Genomic DNA, 22848 nt, shown 5'->3' on the forward strand with positions numbered 1-22848 from the left:
TCCCACTGCTTTCACAATGTGCGCTAAGCCAGGGAAGATAGGGCAAATCCCTCCTCTGAGCAGAGCAGGCAAGAGAGTGAGGAGACCGAGTGCAAAACGCTTCCTCAAACACTCCTCTCTCATCTCTCCTTTCATTCCCTCCATTTATCGGCATCCAACCAATCAGCATGCAGCCCCCGCTAAACCACTGTCTCCTAGCTCCACTGTGATCTCCTCGACTCCCCTGTGTGCCTCCGTGTGTGTGTGTGTGTGTGTGTGTCATCACTAACCTGAGGTGATGATGTCAGAAAAGGTTCCTTCTTTCTAAGCTTCTTGCTAGCTTACTTGTTTCCTCATCTCTCGTGTCTGTCACTCTAGCAAGTCTACGTTTTTCTAAAATTGAGACAACAAAACTTTTAATTTATGTAAATATTCTTCAAATGTGTTCTTATTTACTTTAAGGGGGGAGTCATAGAAGAAGAAAGTTACCACCTGTATGTCTGCTGTAGGCTTTGTGACGCCTTTAAATTAAATGTGTTAGCTCAAGCTTTAAGCTTACGACATGTGCTAAAGTAGCTGCTGCTAACTTCTGTTAGGCAGCAGCTACATGGATGGCGAGTTAATTAAGTGTACACAGGCTTAAAATGAAGGAAGCTAACAGGTAGGTAACATTATACAGGAAATGTCGCCCCTCATATGAACAACTGCAGGAATGTTAAAGCAACAACGTGTAACTTTTCCACCTTATAATAGGAGTTTCAAAGTCGATCTACAACAACAACTTTCAACATGGTGAAGTCGATCCCATGTCCATAGGTCGCCCCGGTCGCCTGCTTATAGCACGATGTAAGTTTGGCAGCATGCCGTGGCACCCTCAGGAGAAGTGCGTGCATAATTAGCCAGTTAGCCGGTCTTGATACTGTTTGATAAAATGGCTAAGATGCTGAAGAGGGATGAAGCTAAGAAGAGAAAAAGAGTGACCGAGCGAGAAGGATGTCGTGCTTTCTTGCAGGTATTATTCATAACTGGTTGCGATGTAAAGTTGGGCTGTATCATTATCGGTGTCATTGTTGTCTCATGTTCAGCAGCTTTACCAGGTGAAGAAAGTCATCTAATAATCATCATCGTTTAATAATTTCACAACGTGGTTTAGTCTTTCGACAGTAATTCTCATAATTACTCTATTTACATTATATAGTGGAATTGATTTTATGTCTTACATAGAAAATATATCCTTAAAGATTTATTTTTGGGCTTTTTATGCCTTTAATGGAGTGATAGGACAGTGGATAGAGCTGGAAATCAGGGAGAGAGAGAGTGGGGAATGACATGCGGGAAGGGAGGCCACAGGTGGGATGTGAACCCGGGCTGCTCGCTTGAGACTACAGCCTCCATACATGGGGCGTGCGCACTAACCATTGCGCCACAAGCGCCCCAGAAAATATATCTTTAAACATTTTGTCAGCATCTTAAAGTGGAAAAATGTTTTGGGAGCCGATGGTCAAGTGGCTAGTTTGCACATCCGATGTACAAAGGCCGTTGTCTTTGAAGTGGGTGGCCCGGGTTCGAACCCAATCTGTTGCTCCTTTCCTGCATTCCCCACTCTCTCTCTCTCTCTCTCTCTCCCCATTTACAACTCTTTCCACTGTCCTGTCTCTCCAACAAATGCACAAATAGCCCCCCAAAAAATCTTCTTATTTTTTTTAAGTGGATATATTTTAAAACTCAGATTTTTAAATCTCAATGGCGGACAGTACTAATTACTATATATAGCAGGGGTGAGCAACTGGCGGCCCGGGGGCCACATGCGGCCCCCATCAACTCTCAACGTGGCCCTCAGGTCAATTTTTACACATCAATTAATTGGAAACATGAAGAAAACATGACAAAATCTGCCATGAAATCATGAAAACCAGAAATATGTCCATAATAATATTTGATCACTGGTATATGTTGAGATAAATTTGAGGCATAATCGACTGTAATCGTTTTTTGTATGCTACAATTTGGCCCTCTGGCAGTGAGAATCAAATGAATGTGGCCCCTTGCTGTGACCAAAGTTGCCCATCCCTGATATATATAAAAAAACATACACTAAATAGCGAGTGATTCTGGGTGTGTGTAGGTCTTCTGGTTGGGATTTTGTTTCTGGTGGAAAGATCTGTGGTTCAGGAAAGCTATGCTAACTGGTTGCTATAAAGCAGGGATGGGGAAACTTTGGTCACAGCAAGGGCCACATTCATTTAATTCTCACTGCCAGAGGGCCAAATTGTAGCATACAAAAAACGATTACAGTCGATCATGTCACAAATTTAACTCAACATATACCAGAGATCAAATATTATTATGGACATATTTCTGGTTTTCATGATTTCATGGCAGATTTTGTCATGTTTTCTTCATGTTTCCAATTAATTGATGTGTAAAAATTGACCTGAGGGCCACGTTGAGAGTTGATGGGGGCCACATGCTATAAAGTAACTGCAGTTTAAGCAAAATGCTCAAATGTATTTAAGGCATCTGGTTTGAGAAGATATCTGCTTATAGTCTGTGCTGTAAAGCCACATAATGCAGGGCTACATTTAGGTTAAAGACCACAAAGAATGTTTAGTCAGGCTTTAGGACCAAATGTCACAAAGTATAAACCTTTGAGATTATGAATTCCAGGACAGTTCAGCTTCACGTCAGTTGGCTATCATAAATGGTAATGTGTCGCCCCTTAGTGGATAATATACGGAACACAAGCAACAGACCTGCAGTCAACAATTATATTTAATTAACAGATATGTCCATTCTGTAGCTTCTGTGATTTGAAAAAGTAGATGTTTATTCTATCGTCCTAACTCTCAGGGAGTGTCATGGGATTGTGAGGCCTGCTTTATGTTTAAATGTAGTTCATAAATATCAACGCATCGGATCTATAACAGAAGAAACTGACAAGTGACCGCAAGTATTTAATCTTTACAAGGTGTAAATCTGGTTCGCTTTCAGTTGGCCAACCTGTTTTCCCCAGAGTCCAAACAGGTGCACTGCTCTCACCGAGGAGTCAAGAAGCTGCGTTCAGGTGTAGTCAGGAAAATTTGTAAAATGTCAACCGAATGGTAGGTTGAAGGAATTGACAAAAAAAGGTGATTTTTAATTAATTAAAACATATTTAAATGTAATTTGTTGTTCCTTTACCGAGTTAATAATCTGTAAACGCTTTAATTGTATTTTATTTTCTTGCTACTTTTGCTGCAGAATAGTCATTACATATAAGATTATCATTGAATTAATCAAAAAAATGTTTATGGTGTTTGCAGGGATTTCATTCGCATACCTTTTCCTGCATGCATTTTAGACATAACGATTTATGTCTAATAATGTAAAAATATATATATAATTACAATCGTTTAATACATTCAAAGCTCAATTGTAGGCTATCTGATCACACTTGATTTTGGTTAGAGCCTTTCCGGGTTTTTTTTTTCTACCAGCTATTCAAAGGATTAACGGAAAAAAATATATATATTAAACTGATTATTAAACTCGATATGGAACAAGTAGCCTAATAAACATTTTCCATGGTGAAATTGTCTTAAAATAAAAAGGCATGAGTACAATAGAGCTTCCTCATAAATCTAACGTAACTGTAAACGATAGGTCTACTGGTCATGAGGTCATGAGTGAGTTTGCACTGATAACTCTGTGGTGTTCGAGGGGGACCTGAACGCACCATCGGATTGTGTGCGCACTGTGCTGACGAGCCCCGTTGCTTTTGGAAACAGCTGGTAGTTTCTGTCAGCGAACACTTCGGCGTGAGAGCAGCTCTTTTTTTTTTTGGGCAGGGAATAAAAAAAGTTTAAATTAGCTGCGAAATTTACCGAGAGCGTTTCGATTTGACTCACAGTGGCCGTGTCAGTAGACGCCGGGAAATGTCATCCTGTGAACGCCACTTCACCAGCCAGTTGTTAGTTAAAGACCTCGACGCAGCCGAGCGGTGCTAACGCCAGCTAGCCGGCTAACTTTGTAGTCACACACAGCAACAACTGGCAGGATACACGCTTTCTGTCATTGCAGAGAAACTGTCAGCTGTTGGCGTTCTTGCAGTGTAGAAGTGGGGTTTTTTGGGTTTTTTTTGCTTGATTTCAACATGACTCATGTGCATTATAAATTTTTTTCCAAACTCAGTTACAACACGGTGGTTCACGACGGGCCGAACATCACGCTGCAGGATCTGAAGAGGCAGATCATGGACATGGAGAAGCTCAGAGTCGGTTACTGCGACCTGCAGATCACCAACGCACAGACCAAGCAAGGTAACGACGCAGCTGCTGTGTGCTGATAATGAGTGTGTGTTTATCGTGACACTTTTGAACTTTGGGAAGACAACAAACACGTGCTCGTGGGTTGACAGCTGTGTGGTGAGAGTGCTGCGTCAACGTTCAGGATTTGGGGGTGGTGGTGGTGGGGTCCAGAAAAGTCAAGCTTTAACAAAAGAGTCTGATGAATGGGCCACATTCCTGCCACATCCACGCCACATGCTCCTAATCAGACGCCCTGATGGTGCAGGATCAGCCCTGACAGTGCCACGAGAGATGTGGGATAAAAATAGCAAAAGGTGGGAGTTCAGGAGCACAGCCTGTAGGCAATAGGCATGACCATAAGCTTTAAGACGACACAGAAGCACACATACTTAAAAAAAAAAAAAAAAAGTACAGTATACCCTCAGAGATTGTCTGTAGATACAAGACCTGCAATATATGTTAGGCTAAGCTGTGCATGCATTTACTGCTATGTAAGAATAAAGAGAATATATGCTATATGTGATTTAGACTGTTGGTTTGCAACCTGGGGGTCCAGGGGCTTCTCAAGGGGGGCGCAAGGCTCTGTCTGCTTTAAATTTGTCAATATTAGAATTGCACATAAAAAAAATCTTTTTAAAACATTACTGGGAAATGTATGTCTTTTGGTAAGTGTGTAGGCGTATTCTGATATGATTTTATAAATATAAACTATTAAAACTTGTGTTAATTTTTAAAGGAATATATCACTTTTGTCCCGGTTGGTCCTGGAGAGGGGGGGGGGGGGTTCTTTGATACAAGAAGGAGGGCAGGAGAAAAGGTTGGGAACCACTGATTTAGACAAGCACAACTAAAACCACATCAGCAGTCAGAGATAAAAACAGTTTTTGCCTAGAAATTTGACATATAAAGATAAAACGTACTGAAAGATGGTCTACCTAAAAGCCTGACTATAAAAGTGTTTTTTAAGAGATTTATTTCTGTACATTTGATTGTGCTAGCCTCATCTCCTCACTGGTCCACAGTACAGAGAAGGCACACTTTGTCCTGAGCCTTGACTGTGAAGCAACTAAAGTGGCCTTGCCAGGGGACCTCAGACAACCTTCTAGCTGTGGAGTAATGTAAATGTTGACAGGTCTAAAATGAAGTCTTGTCGTTTTTCAATAGTCATTGCAGCGTTTTGTGTATGAGTGTCACTTATCTCTTGACCAGAAAATGTACAACTGATTCATCTAGAGCTGACAAGTATTCAATAAATCAAATTGTGTTTAGCAAAAACGCATTCAGTGACTATTTTGATGACTGATCCTTGTTTGTTCGTGTGTTTGTTTTTATAAGCAAATTGCCAATAACCTCCAGCTTCTCGCTTTTCTTTTCTAACCTGGCAATGACAGCAGCTGGATAAATATTTGAATTTTAAGTTCTGACAAAACAAGCCAGCCAATGCATCCCATTAAGGCATCACATGAACATCTCTCTTTACATTATGTTTCCGATAAGATGACGAACGGCTGAATCTGACACTGAAGTGTTATTGGTCTTCGATGTTCAGAGCACTAATGACTAGGTGATCTCAACAGCTATTGATGTGTTCAGCTTAAAGCTGGAGGCCCTGCTTAGCTACCTAGCTTGGATAGAGAGCTTTAGATTCATTTTATATAAGTAAGCATCAGAAAGTTTGCAGATCTTTTTGAAAAGACTGGAAGACATTTGCTTATATTGCGTAAGCTGAACATTTTCATTCTCAAAGAAATCATTTTCGTTTGACTTCCATCTCACACCGTCTTCGTCTGTTTGTCTCAGAGTACAAAGATGAAGAAGGTGCGATTCCTAAGGGCTCCTCCGTCATCGTCCGGAGAATCCCCATCGTTGGAGTGAAGTCGGGCATGAACAGCAAAACACGCAACATGTAAATGTATTTCCTTATTTTTTCGGGGTGGTGGTGATGGTGGGGGGATGCTGTGCATGTAGTGTTATTGGGGATGATACCTTGACCTGTCCTAAGCTGCTCCATGTGCCTTTGAAGTGCCCTCCATGGGGACAAATAAAGTTTTTGAATTTGAATGAATTCTATTGAATAGTCTCCACCCTGCCTGAAAGAGCTTCTACTTCATGTTGAAGACTCCTTCAAAAAACAGTTATTAAAATATTACATGGTTAAAGAGTGAGTTAACAGACAGTAGCCTCAGTCATAGTCATAGTAAAGTTTCTTTCTATAGCAACAAGGCAATTCAAAGTGCTTCAGACAAGACATCAAAAGCATCAAGACAAAAAAGAAACATTAAAATAGAAAATGTTTTTAAAAAATCACTAAACAAACCTTTAACACAGATTAAATGTGAAAACATTAATTACAATTAAAATAGAAAAATCCAAAATAAATCCAAAAATATGACATCAAGCGGGAAAAAAAGACATTTAAACTCAAATCATATAAATAAACTGTCAAATGTTATCTGCTCTGCGACTCTGGAGTCTTATCCTCCCGATGGACACAGGTTCCCCTGATGGTCTTGCCTCATTGAGACTGATTTAGGCTCACAGTTTGCTCCATCTGTGTTTGGGCACAGCACTCAGGTGCCCTGGAAACCCCACCCAGGGGTGCTGTCGTGGTCATAGGAACATTTACTGTTAAAGGCAGGCATCACATGGCCACTACTTGACAATTAATTCATATGATAAACTCTTACCAGGATAAAAGTGAAGGTTATCATAATAACAGAAGGCTCTTGGGTTTTCTGTGTTTTTGGGATGTGTGCAGGGATTTCCAGGAAGGCTAAACGATGAGTTGTGCTGAACAAAAGATTAAACATAGGAAACAAACGGTCCACCCGTTAGAGCACGTTAACAGTCCCTCAACTCGAAGGCACTTCCAAGGAACTAAGACAAGGCTTCTACATACACACATTTATAGATTTTCTAGATATGAAATCTACTGAAATCATTTTAACATTTCCTTTTTTTGCACGCTCATTCTTTAAAAAAAATGAATGAATAAAATTATTCTTTCTTTATTTCGAACGATTAAAAAATAGATGAAAATGAATAAACAAATGGAAAAAAAAATCTGTATATAAAAATAAATAAATAAAAAAGACAATTTCAATATAATACACATTTGACTCGTTCGAAAAGGGATAGGAAGAAGCCTAGGCTTGTCAAGTCCTACCCCCCATTCTTCACCATTATCAAATGCAAAATCCAATAAAATAAACTAAATGGACAATCCAAAAAAAATACTCCAATTGAGCTATTAAGAAAAACAGAACAAAACAAAAAAAAATGTGCATGGTTAGAAAACATGGCAACTAAAAAAAAAAAATCTTCTTGATCCTCAGTAGCATCATAATCTTCATATTGACTATGGACAATTAAGGGGCATTCTGGGGAATGTAGTAAATCAATATGTGTTGTAGAAATACAAGAGTTGGATTTTGTGCACTATTGTTGAACAAAAATGAGTCCCATGCTGGATGGTATGGTTACTTAAGCCTGGCTCACACTGCAGGAGTTTTAAAATCCCTCCCGATTTTGGATTGGGGCAGCATACATGAGGAGAATCCTAACAGATATTCTACTCTGCGATTGTGAGGAAGGAGGAATCGGATCTCAAATCGGCCCGCTTATCCTGCAGTGCGAGGCAGGCTTAACATTTAGGATCAGGATATCAGACTGATGATGCAACCGTTCAACTCCACTTTTATGTTTTATACTTGATGTATAGTATTAAAAATAAAATGGGGCGCCAGTGGAGTAGTGTTATTTTTGCACACACCCCATGTAAGAAGGCTATGGTGTTCCAAGCAGGCGGGTCAGGGTTCAAATCCGACCTGTGGCTCCTTTTCTCGCATGTTTTACCCCACTCTTTTTATCCCTGATTTCCGACTCTATCCACTTTCCTATCTCTAATAAAGGCGCACACAAAACAAATCCACTTAGATCATGAAAGATGTTGGTGATATCGGCCCTGATTTTGCATGACTGGTTAAAAAAAATGATTTCTCTTTATGTTGCAGTGAGCGATCAGATGTCAAGCAGCTGCGCCACGTCCACGGAGCCAACAGAGCAGTACGTAACCCCACCAAACAAAGCTACACCTCTCCTCACACAACTCCACTAAACACACACACACACACGTCTTTGATATTGTATGTTCTCGTGGGAATGATCGGTTTAAACAAACCAGTAGTGAATCTAAAGATTAGTTTCCTCTACAGTAGTTTGAAGTCATTCTGCGAAGAGGAAGTGTGATTGTGTGATTTAAGGGGAAGTAGTGTTCACAGATAAATCACGTTTTACAACGGCTGTTAAAGCGACCTCCCTGAACCACAGACCTTAGTGTTTAAATCCTAATCATGAGCGTAATAATGTAACTGTAAATAAAGGCTCTTAGCTGTTTGTTTAACAAGCTGCTGTGTCACCAGTCAGCACTCGTTCAGTATTTATCAGTGGGTGGTGCCTGGGCGGGTCGGACATTATCACGCGGGACAGCTATTAACAGCTGATAAACCCAACCGTCTCTTCATGATGCTCATTGCACAGCAGTCACATCTCCATTAGCCGCTGAAGCTAACTTAGCATGTAGGGTACATGTATACACTTTCAGCTTCTTTTGTTAGCTAAACTGATGAAGGGCTTGAGATTATAATAAAGGGATTTATTTGGGAGTATCCTCATAACATAATGTAACCGACAAAAGCAACTGAGCCTTTCTTCACCTCACTCCTCAGAAACCGAGTGATGCGTCATTGTTCTTTTTTTGACAGCTTTGGTTCTTATCATTTAAACTATCTCTTAAACATCTCAACAGCTTTGACTTACTGCAGACTGAATTAGTGTGCACTGACCTGACCTGATTCTCTCTCTGGTTTCTCAGTAGGAGAAGTGTCTGCAACTGTGAGTCTGCTGACTCACTGTACTGTGAGTCTGTTGGACTACGCATACTTTTTTTGTGCTTTTTATCAATAAAGTCGTTTGTATGAAGCTGTCTTGTGTATTGATTATGTGTTTGAATTAACGGCATTTTTCCTCTTAAACAAACAAAAAAAAAAAAGATCAACATGTACTGGAATCACACCGGACACCAGAGGAGCTTAAAGGGGAACTGCAGGGTTTTTTAGTATTGCACTTTCACAGAGTTGGGAATATATTACCAAAAAGGAGAATTATAACTTTAGTCCTCAATTTGGGTGAAGTTTTAAATGCGCTTTCTCCTGATGTAACTTGATAGCGTCAGTCTTTAGATTAAGCTGTTCTTAAGAGGCAGGAAGTTCCACCATTTGCCATCGGCATAGGATTAAGTGCTCTTACTGTGGATATACAGATCAGTCAGTCACAATACTAACCCTGACCGGATCACAACACAACCTCTGTGAAATAATTTGACCAACTAAGAGGTAAATTTAGAAAAGTTGAGCGACTGGAAGAAGTCATCATAGCAAGTCAAATTTTTAGGATTACTTAAAACTTTGGTAAACTATTTGAACTAACACTTTATTGCTTTGGTGGTAAAAAATAAAAGGTTAAAAAAATTGTGAAAAGACTAAGCACAGCCAGCCAGCTGTGGCTGTAATTAGTTGTGCTAACACGTTCACAATGATGATTGATGATGTTAACATGCTGATGTTTAGCAGGGTTAATATTTACCACGATCACGATCACAGTGCAGCCTGGAGGCATGCTAATGTTTGCAACAGCAGTGGACACAAAGTCAAGCTGACAATGTAGACACTGTCGTCCATTTAGCAGATATTTGGGTGAAAAACAAATTATTCAACAAATATGAAATTGTGATCTGGTCGTGGTGCTGGATGGAAAGTCAAATGATCAAAATGTTTTTTTGGAGTTATCCTCCAAGGGCCATAAATGTCTGTACTTAATAAATCAAATAGTTGTTACGCCGTTACCATAATTGTCCAAATTTATGGGCAACCATCCAAATGGATTAACAGTATCCTCATCTGTCCTTGTATTGATTTGTCTTGTGTGATCCGCTTATCTTTTCCAGCACAAAACAGACACAGGTGGTCAGTAACACTGAAGAACTGAGTTCTAGGAGGCTGTGTGGTAGACGTGATGATTTTTGTTTTACAAAGTCCCAACAGGTGACAGTTTGTCGGGGGCATTGTGGCATTGTCGTCTTTATTTTCAGCGACTCAAGTTTGAAAGGGACGAGATCGTAGACTGTAAATATTACACTCCGATGAGATATGCTGAAGCAGTTATCGGATGACAATCAGTTTATTATCCACTTTATGGAAATCATTGCAGGATGCTGATGTTGATGTGATCTATGAAAAAAAAAAAAGGATTCAAGGGTAATACGGTATGACTTTTAGGAAACAACAGTGTTAAAGGATTACGTTTAACAGGACAAATGATCTCGCTTTCAAGTGAAACATGGGCATCCGTTATGTAAAAAGAGAGTAATCCAGAGGCTCTCATCACTTTACACGTAAAACTGATATTGTGTTTAATTCTAACAGATGGCCGACCAGAGTTCTTCCAAAGAGTCACTCTTTTTCTCTCAGGTATACTCTCCTTTTATATCTTTCATAGTTTGCCTTAACTCTGTGAGCCATTTTTGTAGGGGAAAAAAAAAACCCACATTATTTTTCTCTTGCATACATTCTTTTGTGTCCATGTACAAACTAGATGGCTAACCTGGCTGATGCAGATGCGTCTGAGGAGGATAAGATCAAGCTCATGATGAATCAGTCATCCTATGATTCCATGAAGTGAGTCTTCCTGTAACTCTTTATAATCTACTTCTTCTTTATTCCAGTTTTTTTCCCCTCCATTTTTGTAAAAATCTGCACCTCTGTGTTTGTTAAGCCGTCACTCTCAGGATGGGAAGCTCAGCTCAGTAGTGTCATGACGTTGTACTGCTGTTTTCCACATCACAAATTCTACACATTTTTGTCATCAGACACTTTTTGATTAAGGCACAGCTTAAAAAAAAACAATGAACAGTTAGGATACAGACAGAAACCTGCCAATACTTCAAAGTAAAGTTACCTACTTGAAATCAGATAAGCTCCTTTTTAGACAACCGAGGAACTAGCTAACATTACAGTTAGCTAGAAGGTATGTCTACCTGGAGGCTTATACTTTTATTGGTCAGTGTGTTACTTTCTACAAAAGAAAATACATAAATATCTCAATTTTCTGATGTTAGATTGAAGGTTAGGCCTACTTTCTTTTCATTAGGACACACGTATCTTGTGTTTTATTTCAAATTCTGGCAAATGTTATGCTAGCTAGGAAGCAGTTGAATGCTAACAATAGCCGTTTTAGCTTGAAATACAAACGTCTTTAGTTTTACATTGATTGGCTGGCAGTGAAATAATAGTTTGTCTATATTCATACTGCTTTCAAGCTAAAACACAGGTATGACTTTAAAAAGCATTTGAGCCTCCCAACCTGTAGACACCAGAGGAAAATGGCCGCTGTGAATCTGGACTAACTAAACATTCACTCCTTATTCCCCTTAATCCTTTTTACTTAAATATGTACAATATTTACAATATATATATATATTTTTAATTTTCTTTATTTCCCTCTTCTTTTCTAAAAAATGTCCTTCCTTCATCTCTTTGTCTCTGTAGTTACAACAATAAGTTTGGTAACCCTCTTCCCTTAAACTACATCTGTTATCGCTGTGGAAATACCGGACACCACATCAAAAATTGTCCCAGCAGTAAGGTGAGAGCAACATCTGTTTCTATATTTTACTAAATAACTACTTATGTATGTGTGAGTTTTAACATTTTCTTAACTTCAAGCCTTGCATAAAGTGTACATGTGTGTTTGTGTTTGAATGCAGGATAAAAATGTTGAGACCCCTGTAAAAATAAAAAAAAGCACAGGAATTCCTCGCTCCTTAATGGTAGAGGTTGATGATCCAAGTATGAAAGGAGCCATGCTCACCAACTCTGGACGTTACGCCATCCCTGCCATCGACGCGTGAGTAAATGGGTCAATGTTTATAAGTCTGTTCCTCTGAAGGAGTGGTTCCACTTTTTGGGGGAATCACTTTCTCTGGGAGAAGATCGATACCACTCTCATATCTGTCTGTGAAATGAAAGGCTCCAGCCAACAGCAAGCTAGCTTAGCTTAGCATTAAGACTGAAAACAGGTTGTGTCTTTTGGTAACCATTTCTGCCTACCAGCACCTCCCAAGGTCACAAAATAACATCTTTACTGTATGTATGTGAAAGTGTTTAATTCATCTATATAAATAATATAATCATTTTAAAGGCTTTATATGTGATTTTTTTGATCCAGCAGATGTAGCCCTTGAGCACCAGCATGAAACCAAAACAACTCGCGGTGCATTGTTGTGTTAGCATGCTAATGCTAGCGATCTTTATTATGCTCGTATCTTCACACTGCATGTAAATTTACCCGAAATGAGCGTGATCTAGAAACACAGTTAAGCAGTGAGTACAGTATGTTATTCTTGTTTTCTCTAGTCACTCAATTAAACAACTTTTATACGCGGGGGGAGGAGTCAGCTGGCCGTCCTGGCGATGTAAACAAACTGAAGATAGGACTCGGAAAACATCTCAGACAGTGGGACTCGGGTGTTACACCCATTGGAGACAGTCATGACTCACATAGTTACTTTCAGAGGATATACTTGATTTCTATTACATTTAAGTGTGAAAAATCGCATCTAAAGCCTTTCAATCAAAAATGCAAAATAAGGCAGAAGACAGGTTGAAAGGTGGAATAGGCCATTCAGTACACATTACCTACTGGTGTGAGTTTATTTATTTTCAGTAACAGAAATAAATGTAAAACAGAAATATTAGTAAAATCTGAATAAGTAATTTCTAACATTTTTATTTCGTTTTTTTCATGTCTGGTTTGCAGAGAATAAAGGAATTCAACCAATTGTGTTGACATACTTGGAACATGTCCTTTTCCATCCAAAATTTGGATCTAATTTTTCTATAAACAAAAACGAGAAAAACATTTTTTTAATGGTTTAAAATGACCCCCAAATATCTGTCCAATTAACTGTTGTCTGTACGTAGGGAAGCATACGCCATCGGCAAGAAGGAGAAGCCTGCGTTTCTTATGGCGGATCAGCCAGAGGCAGTCGAGGATCCTGTACCTGATGAACTTCTCTGCCTGATCTGTCGAGACCTGCTGAGTGACGCTGTGGTCATCCCCTGCTGTAAAAACAGCTACTGTGATGACTGTGAGCGACTGTCTCCGTGCTACTTTGTAACTCCCGAAATGAAAGAACCAGATAATCTGTAATACGTTATCACATTCAGCAGATTCAGAATCTAAACAAAACCTGTAAACAAACAGTGAAATGAAAGCTGCTAAAATATTCCCAATGTTGTCTTAGAAAAGGGTTATCTTTATCATCTCAGATATTTAAGGAATGCTTTGGCCATATTTCAGTTAAGGACTAATTTACCTCATTGGTCTCATTATTTACACTTCACCTGTTTTTTTTCCTTGATTCAGGTATCCGCACTGCCTTACTGGATTCTGAGGAACACACCTGCCCCACTTGTAACAAATCAGATGTCTCCCCCGATACCCTGATAGCCAATAAATTCCTCCGACAGGTGATTGTCAGATGTATAGAAAATGTGTTTTGCTTGAGTTGAGGAGGGACGGAGGGAAGTGAAGTAACAAGGGAAGGGGGGGGGGGGGGGGGGTAAATATTTTATCACCTCTTATTATGTTGTTTTATAGTTCTTAACATCAGTGTAGTAACGCTCTGACACGGCCTCCGCTCTCTCCCATCGTAGGCTATCAACACTTTTCATAAGGACCGAGGAAACTCCAAAACACTGAGAATAGGGTGTGGTACCTCGCAGTCCAATAACCCAACCCCAAATCCGAGCCCAGCTCCCAGTCCGCCCCCTCTCTTTTCACAGATCCAACCTCAGAAGCCTGTCCAACTAATCCAGAGCCAACAGGTGAGCCTTATAATTATTTGTTTCGTCAGAGAGGAACAATATATGAACAGCACTTAAACCTGCAACTCAGTCGCAGACAGAATAATTACAGTATTTTTGATCCCAGTCAGTCGTCTTTCACGTCTCAGGGTGACAGTTGTTTTCAAGAACTCTTAAGGAACTGTGAGCTTTTGGAGCATTTGCCATATTTAAACGAACAAGAAATGTGCTTTTACATTGTGTGGCTATACTTCGTTACTGTTTCTCATATAAGATGTGGTTGCTTTTCATGCTAGTTCAGTTGTATTCTGATCCCTGTTTTTTCTTTAGGATCCTCTCCTGCACTGTTTGGAGACTGTTGACACACCATCATTGTCTCAGGAGTCTGAGGCTCTTCCCTCGGCCACAGGCCCCACCTCTGCTTCTAATACACCCGAGAGGTCCCCCCAGACTCTGCAAATCCACCAGGAGACAACTGAGTAAGCTAGTTTTCTTCAGGGTTTGCAGTGAGTCATGTCTGGCCTGGTTAAAGAGCTAAACTTAATCTGACATATTTTCACGGTCCCAAGAAGTTAATATTTTATTATTATTATAAAGTCCTAATTTCTCCAGATACGGCCGTCAAGTGCACACAGGAACTAAACATGTGGTGCAATCTTTACTTGGATATGATGCCATGAAGAGACTTAAAGGAATTACACTTTTGTTCCTCTCTGATCTTTCTGCTGTTTAATCAGAAAATCTGAAGAAAAGACAGAGGATGAATCAGAGGCTGCTGCTGCTGCTGCTGCTGCTGCCCCGTCTGGACTTGTTTCAGAAACTGCTGCTCCATCAGAGATCAAACCACTGGTGAGGACACACACTCTCTCACACACACACACAGAAACACACTCACACACACACACAGAAACACACTCACACACACACACAGAAACACTGACTCCATACTGCAAAGTTTCTCCTTGTGATATCTGGGGTGCTTGTTTCTGCTCAGGTTGACCACACTCCAGCGGTTGAGCAGTCACAGTCGGTCAGCGTGAATCAACAGAAGTCTTCCTCAAGTGAGAGACTAAACTTCTCATCTGTTCATCAAACCGTCTGTTTTGTTCCTGGCGTGTTATATCATTTGCATAAGAAATTCATTTTGTTGACGTATTGGTCACACATTTCTTCCTCTTCCTCTTCCCCTTGTCCCACAGGCTCATGGAGTGAATCTAACCTACAGCACCTTCCTCCTCCCTCTTCTTCTTCTTCCTCTTCGTACCCTCCAACTCCCCCGCCTCTCTTTGCCTCCCCACATTTCCCCACATTCCAGCCTCTCAGCGGATACCCCTCTGGATACCCACCTGCCACTCCTGTCTGGACTTTCCCAACACTTACTAGAGCTCCCATTCCCTCCCTCTGCTCCACTACCTCCTCCTCCCCCATCCCCGCTCTCATACCCAATGATTGGTACATGTATCAGAGGAAGACGAAGGAAAGGTAAACACTACACTACACTTAACTGGACTTACCAGTTAAGTGTAACCCTTATCCAGTTATACTTATGTCATCATAAATGTCAGTTGCTGAAAGGTTTCTAAACATCCAAAGTCCATCGGCTTTAGACTTTATGAAGGCGATTGCTTTAGACGTTAGATTTTACAGTCTCATAGTCTCTCTACGTTCTCTCCCTATGTCCTTCAGATCGCCTCACAGAGGATCTGTCTACAGACACTCTTCAAAGTCATCTAAGTCCAAGTCCTCTCACTCCTACCCGTCAAGCAGATCTAGATCACGTTCCAGGTCCAGGTCCAGGTCCAGGTCCAGGTCCAAAGGCAGTCCAAGGTATAAATATGATCTTTTGTATTTCTTTTAATGTATTGTAGGAGGACAAAAATACTGATAATAAGAAGAAATACCTGCATCCCCTAAGCTGTTCTCCTCTCTTTGTCACTCAGGTCACCTCACAGAGGGTCAGCCTATAGACGCTCTTCAAAGTTGTTCAAGTCCAAATCATCTCACTTTTACCCTTCAAGCAGATCCAGGTCCAGGTCCAGATCCAAAGGCAGATCAAGGTATTTTGTGCCCTTTTTTTAAGTTAAGATTTTTATATCAATTCAGATTGGTAATCACCTGCATTGTAATTATGAAGGCCTGCGAAATACTGATGTGGTTTTAAGGGTGTTGGAAAAATGTGAAAATGCTAAAACAGTAAATAGTGTGCAACTAATTTTAGCCCCTTATGGATCCTGAAAAATTTGCCTAAAAAATCCTATCCGAGGAAATTGATAGCTGTCCTTGACCTGTTACGGACTACAACACAAGACATGAATGAATAAAAGCCTTTTTTTTATTTTTCCAGGCCCCACTCATCTTCCTCCCGCCACAGAGATCACCGCACCAGCTCCCATTCCTCCCATGCTTACAGCTTTGGTTACAAGCGTTCGCACTCTCCTACAACGTCCTCGTCCTCTTCACCTCGAGCAGGTAACCATTCCAGGCATGAGTCGCCATCACATCATCCCCATCATCGGAAGAAATCAGCTACAAGCAGCTCCAGGTCCAGGAGGGGAGGAGAGCACCACAGTGAAGAGGGAGGCTCTGCTGGAAGTTCAGCTGGCTACATGTGTCCTCAGAATGCGGATCAAACGAGCAGCCCGGAGATGGACAGGCAGCGCTACCTTCAATGGAAAAGAGAATACAAAGAGTGGTGTGAGAAACATTTGAGCAGCTACCTGGAGCACTTCCACCAGCTGCCTCCTCTTCCTCCTTTTCCTTTTCCTCCTGGCGGGGACAAAGAAAAAAGCAAATATAACAAGCGCGCCAATTCGCGTGACCAGCACCAAGGTCGATGTGCTTCCCGGTCACATTACCACTCCCCTCCGTCACAGTCCTCCAGTGACAGCTGCTCCATTTCATCTCAGTCTTCAAGTGACAGCAGCTCCAAATCATCTCATGCATCTAGCGACACAAGCTCCTCCCCAACGCATTCAACGAACCGCATTCGTTCCCCTACTTCTCTGAATTCCAGTGACAGTCGCTCAACTCAGTCTGAAGACGGAGCTCAGCAGAGGTGCGACGAGAAGTACAGCAACCGGCCAGATAAAAAGGAAAGTGGGGAGGTCGGGGTAAAAGAAAATAAAAATGTGAAACAGCTTCAGGTGAAGAATTTGGAGAATCTAAGCACCCTAAAACAAGAGGAAAGAAGAGGAGAGGAGTCTTCAATGGACGACTGCAAAAAGGACAAGAGCCAAAGTGTCTGTAATGATGGTTCCTCAGTAGAAGAAGAGGCAACCGGCAGCAAGGCCTCAGAATCAGCCAAACAACACATGAACCCAGATAAGTATTTGGATAAAGACTATGACAGAGAAAGCAGGGAACAAAGGAATACAGATGTAGAGAAAGGAATGCGAAGAAACAAATGCTCAGACTCCAGGATTTCGAGAGATGTCACAAAGAACAAAGAAAGGTCCAGCACAGGGAAACACGGGATGGAGAAACACGGATACAGACACCCCATAGCTTCTGACTCCAGATCTGAAAAGAATAGAAAAAGAAAAGGAGAGGACATGGAGAGAAGATCTGAAAAGGCTCAAAGCAGCAAATGGCTGAAAACTAAAACTACAGAGGTCCCTGAACCCCTCCAGGGGGAATCCCAAAATCCATTTGAGAGAACGAAGCAGAAACCAGAGAAGAAATATGAGAAGAAAGCATGGTCTCTGGCAGTGAAAGACATCTGGGAGGATGGGATGAAAGTAAAACCACAGAAGAAGATAAGCATCAACATCAAGCTGGATGCAAAACCGAACGAAGACAAAACTGAAGCACATGCCACGTCTTATTCAAAGGAACAAACTGAGCAGACGGGTGCTAGAGAGGAGGAGATTGGGATTAGAGGAGAAATGGAAACCGACACAGATCAAAACAAGGAATCCAGCAGAGACCAAGAAGAACAAAAAGTAAAGATAGAAGGAGAGGCAAGACAGATGTGGGCGAAAAATACCTTCAAAGAGGAGACGGTAGAGATGTCTGAGAAAATCTCTGCAGATAAAACAGACGTTAGAGGTAAGACAGAGGACAGAGAATATGAGGAATTGGACAAATGGGACTGTGAGGAGGAGAGGGAAGAGGAGGAAAGTAAAAACTTGTGGGTGGATAAAGACAGGATGAAGGCCAGTGACAGAGAAGAAGTTATGGATGATGAAGGGAGGAGTGTGAGAGGAAGAAAGGAAAAAGAAAGCGATTGCAGAGGTCAAGAGATGGGAGAGGTGTTTTTAAGTGCCAAGAAAGAGGGAGCCAAAGGTGAAATCGCAGGCAAGGAAAACAGAGAAACCCTGCTGGAGAAGGCCGAGCCGAAGGAGATGGAGGGGAGGACAAAAGAAAGAGACATATCGATGTCAAAGTCACAGAGGAGCAGAAGTGAAAGCAACCAAGAGCAACCGAACACCACTCTGGATGAAGACAGGTTAGGAGGTTTCTTCTTTGTTCTTTTAAGTTTTAATCTTAGATCTTAATTTATCAGATCACTAATCTAAATCACATATTTAAATACATATCCTGTGATTTTCTTCAAACGAAAACCAGTTCAATATTTCAGCATGCACTAGCAGTAGAGATGGGTATTATCCGGATTTTATCGACACCGATGCTGCTTATCGATACACAAAACTTACCGATACGTATCCATAATACTCTTCATTATTTGGTATAAAAAATAAAGCCATGACATGAGAGATATCTTAATGTAAAAGACTCTGATAGTAGCATAGAAACTCTTATTGTTATGCCTTTATTTTCTCATTTAATTAGGTTATTAATAATCAGGCTAATAGTCTACAACGCGCTCTCTGATGCGTCTTGCGTTACATTAGAAAATTTCTATCAGTCTGTAGAAAATGATAACCACTCATTTAATCCTGAACTAATTCCAGTACCTATGTTATTGATTACTTTAAGCAACAACCCAAGACTACTTCAGATTTACATGAAAGGTGTCAGTAGTGTATGGTATATTTTTTTTATTTTCTTTCAACTCTTTGAAACCACAAGTAATTAGACAGTCGTTATATGTAAAAGCTACTCCCACAGTGATGCTTCTTCCAGTTTTTTTTATTGAATAGATTTAAAATATAAAAAATGCAAAGAATACAGAACATACAAAAAAAAGGGAAGTAAACGGAGCCACACATGTATACACACAGGTGTTTCCTACTACTCTGTATTCTGTGTGTTTGTGTGTTAAAGCAGCAGCTCTGAGGTTTGTCAGGAGAGAAAAGGGTTGCTGAAAACTCTGGAGGAATACACTGATGACCCAGCTGCAGACGAGGAAGACGAGCTCGTTCTCAAACAGGTTTGTGTTCGGGAGTAGCCTGCAGAGTGACACCAAAGAAATTAAAATGTGTGACTCAACAGTAGTTCTGCAGGTGTTTTGTTTTATTAGTAACTCTTTAGTTGTACTACAAGTTTGAATTGTTATTTTTAGTTAAGAGGTTTATTCTGCAAGAGATTTACAGCCTCAGCACACATGGATACACGTCAGACAAAAACAAGTTGTTTTATCAGTCTTTACTCTCTCTCTCTGTCAGGTCCCACACTCCAAATGGGAGAAGGGAGAGTCTGAGGACGAAGTGTCTCTGCCCTCCACGTCTGTGTCTGTGACAGCAGAGGCAACAACCGGGAGAGAGACCGAACGTCAGAGAGAGACGTCAACTGAAATAGTTAGAGAAAAGGTGAAGGACGGAGGTAGAGGCAGGGACGGGGAGAAAAACTCACACAGAAGTGTGGCTCCCTCCAGTGGCAGAGACCGACATGACAACACCCCTTGTTCAGACAGAGACAGGGTGGGAGAGAGGGAGAGTGAGAGACGGAGGGAAAAGCATAAGGAGGGCACAAGATCAAAAGTGAGAACAAGGGAGGAGGATAAAGGGAGAGACAGGGAGAGAGAGAGGAATACTTCCAGGAGTGTCCCACCCTTGTCTCACTCTCACTCCTCTTCGACAACTCGTGACTCAGGGAGGAGAGAGAAGCATCAAGAGGGTGATCAGAGCAGGAAGAAGAGTTCCTCATTCCCTGTTGGGAATTCCTTCAGTGGCAAAAGCTGTGAAAGCAGCGCGATAAGTAACGCTTTCAAACTGCCTGATGAAAATGTGCACAAAAGAGATAGAAACATGTCACTTGACTGGAAATGTAAAGACAAAGATCGTCCCAGTTACAGCTGGGAGAGAGACCAGCTCTCTTCCAAATCGTCTGAAGGGTCAGCGATCAGTAAGCCCAGAATAGGCAGCTCCGGTCGAGAAGTAACGCACAGCAGTAGAAAAGAGAGCAAGGTTGAAAATAAAGAATGGAAGGAGAAAAAAATGAATAAAGTGACAAAAGAAAGAAAAGAAAATCAGGGATTTTTCGCAAGAGAGAAGGAGGTGGTCGACGGAGGCATGAGGCGTAAATCTGGGCAGATGGACTCCGCTGACAGGAAAAAGATGGAGGATGGGGAGAGGCCGAGCAGCCGCCGCAGCAGCAACAGTTCTTCATCGAGCCAGGAGAGCTGCAGGGACAACCGAAGAGTAGGAGAAGATGCACAAAAGTGAAGAGCTGCTGGAGGAAAAAAGGAGGCCTTGTGAAAAGCAAAGATGGAGGGAAGAGGAGAGTGACGGAGGGGTGAAGGACCACACCAAGCTCTGCTGTTACGTCATCTAATCGTCATGGAAAGAAAATCAAATTTACTTGAATTATGTTTTTTTCTTTCTCTGTGCAAAAGTGCCTGGATTATTTTTTTTCCTCTTTTTTTTCGTTTCACTTTAAAATATCTCGTATCAAACATGCATCACTCTGTGAAAGTGAACAAAATGTGAAGCTGAAGCACTTTAAGAATACATATGAAAAAAACAAATGAATGTGAATGACAGCAAGTGTAAAACCTTTGACTTCTTGATACTTAATAGTTTGAGTAATTTGCACAATTTGCAGGACTGCCAACAACTATGGTTTACCTACTGAACATGCAGGATCACAACTAGCAGAAAAGGAAAATGTTTATTTTGACAGCAGGCCAGTCGGTCTCATGCAGGAGCACGAAGTGCGTCGAGTTTTGCTGAACGCAGTTTGTGATCAATTGAAAACAAATACTGTCCATATTTATGATTTGAACCTCTGTGTTGTATTTAATTTTAATTATTAATTTTGTAAATATTTGGTTTAAAAAAAAGGAAATGCTGGATGACTGATGAATGCATAACCAGAGGAAAGTTTAGTTTTTTGCTATTTTGAAGGAAATAAAAAAGAAACATCCTTAAAATGTTTAGTGTCTCAATCGTCTTTCTTCATTTTTTGTGTGTTCTCTCTATTCTATTATACATTAGCAAGTAGCAGGCTAGTGCTAGCTCGTGAGCATCATGACACATAATAATAATAATAATAATAATAACTTTATTTATAGAGCACCTTTTAAAAACACAGGTTTACAAAGTGCTTTGGCAAACAAGAACAAAGCAAACTAAACCAAACACAGAAGAACATAAACAACAGCAAGAACATAACAAATGCAAAATACTAAAAAATAATTAAATACAGTTCAACAGAAAAGAACCCAAAGTACACGATACCCAACAGACATATATAACCCGGCCATCACAAGAACCATTATAAGAACCATCACAAGAACCATTATAAGAACCCAGGCAACACGAGAACCCAACAACACGAGCTGAGACCAAGAGGAGCAAAGATTTAAAAATATGTAAGAAACTAAAAGAGCTAAAAGCAAATAAAAAGATACTGTGCCGATCGGGTGACCGCAGCAGGTAATCTTCACGATCAAGCTGGAGTAGCTGATGACCTTATCATGTGACCGGTTCACAACCTTTGAGCATGAGAACCAACAAAGCTGCTTCATACTCTGCACGCCAGCATGATCTTTTTATATGGTTCGTTGATACTGTTACTACATGTAGAATTGATTCTATTGCAAAAACCGTCATTATATTGTTGGCCGTCATCTTGGATTTCCACTACATCAAGTCCTGCCTCCTGTGGGACGTTTCAGTAAGCAGCTCTGGAAGAGTTCAGGGCCCCCTGTCTCCAACTTTTCTAGAAATTGTCTGGAGTCCATGTGTCACTCACTGATGGAGAATTTCCTTGTCAGACAAGAGAGGAGGGGTCTCAAGAGCGCAATCATTGGGGTTAAAGGGACCATGTGGAAGTCACAGTTTGCGTACAACATTTCCAAGATGGCAAGTGAAGCCACAGTGTCTAACACTACAATGACAGTGTTTGTATTCACGGTATTGTACCGTGAAGATGTTAAAGATATATTAACCCAATGCAGAGAAATCAATGTCTAAAGTACAGGACAATGATCTCAGTTTGTTTGTTTATTTGGATCCCCATTAGTTTGAGCAGAAGCAATAAGTTATTCCTCCTAGTAGATTCACATTCTAAATCAGGACACACAAACATTACACAACATACATCACATCTACAGTGACAGAAAAAACAATCAACACAAACTTAAAGAAACAGAAGACAAAAAGACTGAATCTGATATCCAAAATCTAAAAAGGCAAATGGCATTAAATAAGAGGGTTAAAGGGAGCTGAGATAAATGTGTAAGATATTAACTTGCATGCTTTTTAGCATCATGTCTGTGCTGTCCTTAGGGTTTGTTTGCTCGTTGCCATGACATT

General features: G+C 40.7%; 1 protein-coding gene across 1 annotated transcript; it reads left to right on the top strand.

Annotated features, from left to right (window-relative positions):
* Positions 1-3797: 3797 nt before the first annotated feature.
* On the top strand, positions 3798-21463 carry rbbp6 (retinoblastoma binding protein 6). Its single transcript, XM_061065511.1, has 19 exons — positions 3798-4277; positions 6066-6171; positions 8279-8330; positions 10748-10792; positions 10917-10999; positions 11870-11966; positions 12088-12227; positions 13304-13470; positions 13749-13852; positions 14039-14209; positions 14519-14667; positions 14926-15037; positions 15183-15249; positions 15388-15670; positions 15875-16015; positions 16129-16245; positions 16533-18635; positions 19415-19520; positions 19756-21463. Exons 1-19 carry the CDS (start codon positions 4112-4114, stop codon positions 20752-20754), a joined length of 5208 nt encoding a protein of 1735 aa, XP_060921494.1. The 5' UTR covers positions 3798-4111; the 3' UTR covers positions 20755-21463.
* The last annotated feature ends 1385 nt before the right edge of the window (positions 21464-22848 follow it).

The sequence above is a fragment of the Labrus mixtus genome, chromosome 20 (assembly GCF_963584025.1).
Source record: "Labrus mixtus chromosome 20, fLabMix1.1, whole genome shotgun sequence".
NCBI classification, from domain to species: Eukaryota; Metazoa; Chordata; class Actinopteri; order Labriformes; family Labridae; genus Labrus; species Labrus mixtus.